Genomic DNA, 9,191 nt, shown 5'->3' with positions numbered 1-9,191 from the left:
CTCTGCGCAGCCTACTCTCCCTCTGAGGGTCCGAGACAGTGCAGGGAGCCACTGTCCCAGGGCGGCAAGACGGAAACCTGGCTCCCTCCCGACTTTGCTGCTAGGCCCACACTGTGTCAATTCCACCCCGTCGGTGTCGCCCCTCCACGTTCTCTCCTCTCCTTCCTCACGCCTCGTGTTATGGCGCAGACTCTGATGGCCAAGATGGAATTCTTTTCTTCTGAATGTTATCCTTTGTTCTCAGGCTTACACTTATTTAGTCCAATGGCCACATTGCTGCAGTCTGATCTTCCTACAATTCCTAACTTGCTTAAAAGCCTCGGGGAGGTAGCCCTTGAACCCTGGGGGTGACGCCCAGGGCCCCGCCCAGCCAGGTCCCTTCCTGCAACCCTTCTACCAGGATTCTCATTCCCCTCCTTGAGCGTGAGCTCCCTCCTCCTGAAATGGGTCCTGGGAGGGAGGGGCCGGCACATTCCTAGAAGCCCAGCCCTACCCTGGCTAGGCTGCCTCTGCCCACCCCCCAACCCCGCCCCCCGCCCCCCTCCGAGCCCGTCCCCTCCTTCTGGCTGACGCATTTCTCTCATACCCATTTTTATATGCCTTCATCCCCCTACCGCGCTGAGCATAGAGCCTGACACTCAGTGCCCACACAAGTGTTGGTGGAGCCGGACTGAATGAAGTCAAGGAAGGGAGAGACCAAGTTAGGTCGGATCGTTTGAAAACACTGCATTGAGGAGGGGGTCCTTGGTCTGAGAACGCAAGAGTTCCTCGGGGTTTCAAGAGTTGGTGGAGCTCAGACTTAGCACTCCTTGCACAAGATTGGAATCAGTTATGGGGTAGCGCTGTAGAGACCAACACACACCTTAGTACCAGTGGAGGTTTGGAGAATGACGCTTGGGCACCACAGTCGAGTTCCTGAGATTCACTCTAGCATATTCATCACTTGCCCATCCAGTCTCAGGCTGCCTGGGACGACTGCGGGTCTCCCCTACAGGGTACGAAGCAGGGGTTGGGGGCAGCAGCTATCCCAAAGGAGAAGTCCGGAGGGGCCGCACAGGGCCCTCCCCATCGGATTTCCTGTTTCCACTGACTTCGTGGCTTCCGCTCAGACTTCACCTCAATGTCTGCCCTCTTCTCTTTGCTACCACTGAAATGGGCAACGCCACCCTTACCCCAAATTTCTACAGGTATCACACACGATTGTGCTGACTTTGGGGTTCAAGATGTTCCACTACATCACAGCTCAACCCATGATGGAAAACTTCCTAAGACGGGGGTCGGCTAACCGCAGGCTGCAGACCTAATCCAGGCTGCCGCCCGTTTTGCATAACCTGTGAGCTAAAAAAGGGCTTTTTCATTTATTGAAGGGTGAAGAAATCAAAAGAAGCAAAATGTTTCACATATGAAAAGTACATGAAATTCAAATTTCATAAAGTCGTATGGGAATGCAGCCTCGCCTGTCACTTCCATCTTGTCCACCGCGGCTTTTGCGTTGCAAGGGGACAGTTGAGTGGCTGCAATGGAGACCAGATAGTCGGCTAAGCCTAAAATACTACCCTTACAGTCTGGCCCTTGCCAAGCCCCGCTCTAACAAATTCCAGTTCCTTAATTTCCCAGGCGCTGACTCTGCACAGACCCCGTCCTCTCCTTCCCTCTCACCCCCAGGCCCCTCCTCCTTTCCCCTCAGCCTCTTCAGGCCCCAGAGACCACCCCCGCCCCCCGCCAAAACGTCCTCATCTTTCTCTCTTGGGGGGGGGCCTTTTTTTTTTTTCCACAGCCTACAAGGAAGTCAGAGTACGTTTCTGAATAAAATAAGGAATTCCACTACCAGCTTTTTTTTTTTTTTTTTTTTTTTTGCTGTATGGGGGCCTCTCACTGTTGTGGCCTCTCCCGCTGCGGAGCACAGGCTCTGGACACGCAGGCCCAGCAGCCATGGCCCACGGGCCCAACCGCTCCGCGGCATGCGGGATCCTCCCGGACCGGGGCACGAACCCGTGTCCCCTGCATCGGCAGGCGGACTCTCAACCACTGCGCCACCAGGGAAGCCCCCACTACCAGCTTTTAATATAACATGTTTCTCTCCTCAACAGCAAGGCTGTAAAAAGTAGGTCACAGAGGTGAGATGCTCACACAGGATTCACAGTCCACTCACTTTCCTTCCTGCAAGCTCCCTAATATTTCATGACTGTATCCAGTTAGTTTATTATTTGCTTTCACCATTTTTAACAAAACAAAAAAGGGGATTTTCCTTTGGATTTTATTTACCTAAAATGCAGCTGAAGAAAATGGATGGTGTGTCTGATGCAAGGAAGGGAAATTGAAAGTGAAACTACATGAAAAGCAAATAAAGTTCCTTATCAACATAGACAAAGATACTGACTCTGAAAAAATGGAAGCTGATGGCAGGTATCATCTGAAAGTGCTTACAATTCGTGAGTGCTACACAAGCTAATTAAAATGGCGAGAAAACTCAAAAAGCATATAACAAAAACAGCAAATTTTCCCATGTGAGAAATGATCCAGTTTTTGACTCGGAGGAGCGCCTTGAAGGCACCGTTTCTCTGGGCCTCTTTCAGGTCTTGCTTTTGCTTTGCAACATGCGACCGCACCTTGGCCAGGTAGCGCACGTGACCTTCTCCATGGGGGTCGCCCCAGCCCTGCTGGAGCCACTGTGCATCAAAGAAGAGGTCGTTGCTGAGGTAGGCGCCCTGGTGCTCCCTCTCCAGCCCCTCGACCACGGCCATCAGCTCGGCCAGCTGCTTCCTCTGCTCGTCCCCGGAGGCCCGGTTGTTGAAGGCGCAGTACCTCTGCCCGCACTCCCGGACCAGGCCCCTCAGCCAGACGTTGTCTGTGTTTGCTACGTAGTCATGCAAGGATCCGTCCGCTAAGTCCTCCTTGCGGGTGAAGAGGAGGACCGTGTGTCTCAGGGCTCTCGCCCCAAAGACCTCCTTCACCCTGGTCACGGCCACCACGTCCTGCTCTGTGAAGCGCCCCAGCTGGGTCACCAGCAGCAGCACGTGAGGCCCCGGGGCCGAGAGCAGGTAGCAGTCCCCGACGTTCTCGTACACCTCTTGGTCCTGGGCCCTCGCCTCAAAGATGGGGGGCGTGTCCACCACCAGGACGCCCCTCCCGTTCCACGTGCCCGTTGCCCCCTGACACTTCCTGGTCACCGACTGGGCCCCCAGCCTGGACTCAAACACCGGCTGGCAGAGGATACTGTTCCCGGTGGCACTTTTCCCGCTGCCTGTTTTGCCCACCAGGATGATCCTCAATGAGGAAGAGGTTGCAAACTGCTGATGCTCTATCCCGCCTATAAAAAAAAAAAAAAAAGTTTTTCGTGTTTTACTAAGTCAGTGATTTAAAAAAATTTTTTATTTTATCTTGGAGTTTATTAACAATGTTGTGTTAGCTTCAGGTGTGCAGCAAAATGATTATACTATACATAGACATGTATCTATTCTTTTTCAAATTCTTTTCTCATTTAGGTTATTTCAGAATATTGAGCAGAGTTCCCTGTGCTCTACAGTAGGTCCTTGTTGGTAAAGTTAGTGATTCTTAAGAGTTGTAGGTCACGGACCTTTCATGGTATCTCATGAAAGCCTTGGACCTCTTTCCCTGCCAAATAGTGATATTTAAATACATAGAAATGTTTGCATACAACTTTAGGTGACTCTTGAATGGCAGGAAGCCCACACTGGGAACCCGAACTTGGACCCATAGCCAAGAGTAAGAACTGCTACACTAATGAAGGATGCTCCAAGGACTTCATCAGGACCAGGGAAAATACAGCTTTCAGAAAGCTGGTCCCTGTGCTTTTTCAGGGATGGTGCTTAGCCCAGTTTCATGCTAAATAAACGTGAGATTAGAAAGAGGCAGATGAGGAGTAGTTATAAATCAGAAACTATTATCACCTCTTTTTCACCCACCAATTAATTCCCAGGCACACAGACTGCTCATCACATTCATCTGAACCTTGGGGGTAAAGGAACTACCAATGAGGACCAGCTGAATGCCCCTGGGTTTCCTCTTTTTGGGTGGGGAGTTGGATGTTTGAACATGAGCCTACAGAAGGCTTGTCGTTAAAGTCAAGGACGGAGTCTGACAGATGACCCTGGATCGGTGGCTGAAGAAGAGATGATAAGACCATCATGTATAAGAAATACATGTGTTGGAAATATCATCAATTTGACTGATAGAATTACAGGAAATTAGAACAAAAGTGGTGTTGTCGAGGGTGACCCTGCATCAAGAGCTAAAATCTTCAAGGGATGAAGAGAGTGAGAATCCAAGGATTTCTGGAGTTCTTATGAGCTCAAATGGATTAAGTTCATTTTAGTCTCCAAAATCTGTTATTGTTATTCCTTTTACTCTGTGTTTGTTCTTCCCTTTCTTAAGTATTCTGGATTTTTTTTTTTAGCAAACACGATTACTAAATCTTTATGGGGAACTTTTCCTCTTTTCAGTTGAGTGCAGGCAGGGAAGGTTATCATTTTCACAGTTCGTTTCCAAATCCCCTGACTTCTGACTTGAAGTTTCATTTCCTCATTTCCCATACATCACGGGCACAGGAGAGAGCTTCACACTCGGGTGGGTGTGGGTGTGATGATGGTAGGGAAGATAAAGAACATGATAGCTGCCTTTTCTTCTGCAGTTGAAAATAACTGGGTTTCTTTTCTGTCACTGTGTTTGAGGTGAGGGAGAGGAGGAGAGAAAACAGTGACTCTTCCCTGATGCCTAGAGCTCTTGAGAATTTGGAGGCTTTCTTACCTTCAGCCATAGTCCAGTATCTGCTCCTCTGAAGCCCTTCCATTCTCTTCTGGAATAAAAAAAGGAAAGGAATAAAAAGCAAGTGTCCACATGGGACTTGGTAAGGCCTGAGAACACCTCCAATTCAGACAGCCAAGAATAATTATCCTTAGATGAGCCGTTCCGATTGCTAATTTTCTAACATATTTTACTTTCAAATACCCATATATAACTTTAAGCAAGCCAGGTGATGCTAGGTTATATGAACACAATGCTGTTTCCTCATCCTATAGGAAAGCATGAAATGTTTGAAAACAAATCAGTTGATTGTCTCCCCTCTACTGGAAAAGGCATGAAATAAAGAAAGTCTTCTTCTATGGAACGAGAAGCAGGATTTTTAAATTGTTTTATTATTACTATTATTATTGGAATCAAAGTAAGCAAACTTGCTAGACTAGAGAATAGAAATTGCCTTGCTGTAAAGGACATTGGTTTGTTTGAAGTACTGGCCATTTCCAGTCCCAGAAACTCTTTGTATCAGATGGATATCCCAGTGGCAAAGAGGAAGGAACAATGTCCCTTCCGATGGGAGCGTGGAACTGGGGATCCAGGGCTCCTGTGAGGATGGACATGAGAGGACGAAGTAGAAGATGGAGGAGTATGGCCACCACCCTCCCTCCCCTCTGAGCAGCTGGTGGAGAGAAGCTGGCGCCATGACTGAGGGACAGAATCAACATTCAGGACAGATTCAAGATAAATTCGTTTCCTGCTCAGTTTCAAACCAAATGTCTTTCCTTGTGGGTCTCCCAATAACCACTTAAAAAAAATTCCAGTAGATAGAACCAGAAATTGGCAAAACTATGGGGATAAATTCAGATGAGGCATAATATGGTGTCGTTCTTCTTGGTGCTAGAAAAGGCAAGGATGCCATATGCCACTAGAGTTAAGATGCTCTCTGAGACTGTATTTTATTTATTCAGTTTTCAAGATTACGCAGTTACGAAACAAACATTTTAAGGGGAGAAATACACAGAGTAATGAAACACATGCCCACTATTTGCAATGAACAGATCTAAGTATTTTGGCATTTTTACTGCCGCTGTTCGGTTTGATTGAAAAAGTTAAAACATTACACATATAGTTCCATTTATTTATTGTTTGACTCCCCCCAACCCGTCTCATTCTCCCTCTTCCCTTCAGAGGCAACCAATATTCTGAGATACACATGTATGTATAGGTAATATATAGTACTTTTTGGTATTTTAATCTTTTATGTCAGTGACATTATTTATGTAGCATTTTATCCAACTCTTTATTAACAAACATTTGGTGTGCCAAAATACGTGCTTGCTACTACAAACAATGCTGCAGAAGAATCCCCGTACACGTCTCCTTGTGCACATGGATGATTTCTCAGGGATATATAGTTTCCACCTGACAAGATACTGCCAAATATGACTTCAAGAAGCTTGTGCTAAGTCATACTGGGAGCAGCCATGGGTGAGAATCCCCTAAATCTTCACTTACGCTTGGTGATATTAGATTTTTAATTTTTTGGTCACCCTGATGGGCATATATTAGGATGTCTTAATTGGTTTAAAGGTGCATTTTATTGAGTAACATTGAATTCAAAACGGTTTTCATAGTTTATTTGCTATTCAGGTTGATTCTGTTATTTCTACCTTTTTCACATTTTTCTATTCTCTCAGTAGGGAAGAATAGAAATGGCCCTCATTAGGGAAACCATCCCTTGTCACATTCTCAGAATTTATTAAGGCAACTTCCTTCCTTTCCTTTTCCTTCTGCACCACTTTCCTTTCCTTAAGCCCAGAGAAGAGCATTTTCCTCACCACATTCTCCCATATGCTGTCCTTGCCTCTGGTAAATAATACTCCAGCTTTTGCTAAAACTGCTCAAATCCTCTGACATCTTTTCTACTTCAGATGACAGTTTCTATATATTGGAATCAATATATCGATGTGGTAAAGACGATGATGACAGTGGTGACAATGTTGATGATGAACTTCACCATGGTAGTAATCCTCTGTGCAGCCATTTGGATTTATTCAAGTTTCTTTCATGTCCATTCTTTTAATTGTCCTCCTAAATTCTCTATGATGTGATCAAGATAGGTATTAAAATTTTCTATTAAAATATTAGGAAACTGAGCCTCAACTGACCTGCGCACGATCACACAACTGCCATGGAGCTAAGACCAAAAAATGGCTCATTTTCCCTGTGTATTCTCCTAGATTTATCAGGGAGGAAAAGAGATTATAAAGTCACTGAACCTCTTGGAACACCACATACCATGCTGCCATCCATGGTCAGGACATAAACTGAGGCAGACAGGCTGGAAGCTTACCCTAAAATTAACAAAGAGAACTGTATTGCAAAATCTTGAGTGCACGTTTTAAAACAAAAAAAAGATTATTCAAAGATAAAATCGTAGGGGGCAGAAGTTGCTCGGAATGGAAGTATTTCAGTTTAAAGCAATCTGGTGTTTTCCCATGACTTGATGATCAGTGTGACCCAAATGGAGCTCTGTGGCTGTCACAAAAGCCAATCAAAGTTCAGGTTACATTAGCAGAGGCGCGCACTGTCCTCCTGAACCGTCTTCTGAGTGGGTCAGGCTGCCGGGGGAGACACGTCCCACCGAGCAGTAGATTTTTTTGGACAGATATTAACAAATAACAAAGTGTGCAGAGGCTTGTCAGAAAGGATATTGATGGAATGCTAAAATGAGTCATAGAATATTAAAAGGACAGAATCAAGCCTAGGAAAAGATCGGGAAACAACCTAAACCGGAAGGAATGTGACATGTGTCAATCACATAGTAGACAGAAGTGGGAGAATCAGGAGTGGAGGCAGATTTCTTCTCCACAAGGAAGACCCTCCTAATGTTCCCCCAGGTGGGATCAGGAATCATGAGAGAGTCGCGGGCAGTATGCGAGCAGAGATTATAAGAGTATCTGACAGGAACAGCAGGAGGATGTAGCTTAGGTAGGAGGCTGAAGCCAATGAGCATAATGTACCTCCTGATTTGTGCATTATGCGAACCTGATTTTATCTTGACGGTACCTTACTTCATCAAACCAGTGGAAAGCGGGCTCTCTCATGCTGTTTCAGGAAAGATAACAATGTTTTCCGTCGGCCTGATTCACATTCTCCTTCGCCCTCTGCCCCCCCGCCACCGTTTCCTGGTGCCACTTGTTTCAGAGGTCAGCATTGTGATTTCATAACGCGGCTCTCACAGGAACTTTAGTAGACAAAGGGTTGCTTCCTGTCCACACTGGAATCTGTTTGCCACAGGGTCGAGTTCGACATCGTGTCGTAGGAAAAGTGTGGGGTATTGGGGGAGAATGGGCTGATTTTCAGAAGATCCATGGAACAATGTTCCCTGAGAGGTGTCGTTTGGAGCACGTGGCTCAATGAGGGCGGGAACATAATGATCCCGTACTTGTGCTGTGGAGCCCGAGGAACAGATTCCTGGTGCCCAGGCCTCTCGGGGGCCTGGTGCTGGTCAGGGGTGGGGCGGGGCTGGTCCGGGGGAGTTAAGAGCTAAAACGGAGACGTCCGCCCCACCTAGTTAGGGCACCTGGTGAGTTTCAGTTTTCTCATCTGTCAAATGGGATGAGAATCTTAGTGAAGCTACATGAAACCCCGTGAAGCTTATGAAAGTCAGAAGAGCTAAGAAGTAGGCAACTAGACGGAAAAGACCTCCACGCTGTGGAAAGCTGTGGGCCGCGAACGCGGGGTGAGCGGTTCCCGAAGCCGCTTCCCTCCCCCTGGGAATCCGCGGTTGCCCATAACGCTCACCATCGGCGCCCCATTTCACTGACGGGAGAGCCCAGAAGTATGGTAACCGGTGTCAGATCTCGCGAGAAATCAGTAGCCCTGACTCAACCGCGGCCTCCAGGAACCCCCCTCCCCGGGCCCCCACCCAGGACGCTGGGACCCCCGCCGGGTTCCCCTTACCAGGCGCGGCGCTGCGGGCTGGGTGCCGGCGGGTCGGCGCGAGCGCGTGGCCGAAGGTTCCAGGGCCCGGCTGCAGGGCAAGAAGGAAAATGTGGCTAACGGAGTGCGCCCCTGTCCCCGCAGCTGGGGACACCCCCTCCGGATGGGGCGAACCTGCTGCTGCGGAAACCGGGGAGCAGCGAGTTCGGAGCGTGCTGCCCGCCTAATGGGATGTTTCCTGTCGGAGCCCGCGAGCGCCTCGCCCCCTCCCATTTCCTCTTTAAGACGTGATGTTTGGAGGGTGAAAGAGAAAAACACGGCCCCATCCCCCCTGTTCCCCCGTCGCTAAAGGCCCCTGTTGCCTTCGCGGGCGTGCGGTGCTCTCCGGCCACCATTCCCGGAAGATCCACGTTTCATCTCTGTTGTTGAGTCCAAGTACCTCTCACTCTAACACAGACCACGCTGATCTGAGTCTCCCTGTGAAAGCA

General features: G+C 48.0%; 1 protein-coding gene across 1 annotated transcript; it reads right to left on the bottom strand.

The window, feature by feature from the left end:
- Positions 1 to 957: 957 nt before the first annotated feature.
- On the bottom strand, positions 958 to 8,800 carry LOC307058443 (GTPase IMAP family member 5-like; the record flags this gene model as incomplete). Its single annotated transcript, XM_079711883.1, has 4 exons — positions 8,725 to 8,800; positions 4,768 to 4,816; positions 2,428 to 3,310; positions 958 to 1,147 (listed from the first exon to the last, which is right to left on the bottom strand). The coding sequence occupies exons 2-4, from the start codon at positions 4,808 to 4,810 to the stop codon at positions 958 to 960; spliced, it is 1,116 nt and encodes a 371-aa protein (XP_079568009.1). The 5' UTR covers positions 4,811 to 4,816; positions 8,725 to 8,800.
- Positions 8,801 to 9,191: the final 391 nt, after the last annotated feature.

The sequence above is a fragment of the Hyperoodon ampullatus genome (genome assembly GCF_949752795.1).
Source record: "Hyperoodon ampullatus genome assembly, chromosome: 9".
In the NCBI taxonomy this organism is placed as follows: domain Eukaryota; kingdom Metazoa; phylum Chordata; class Mammalia; order Artiodactyla; family Ziphiidae; genus Hyperoodon; species Hyperoodon ampullatus.
This window is presented reverse-complemented; position numbering and strand designations above follow the sequence as displayed.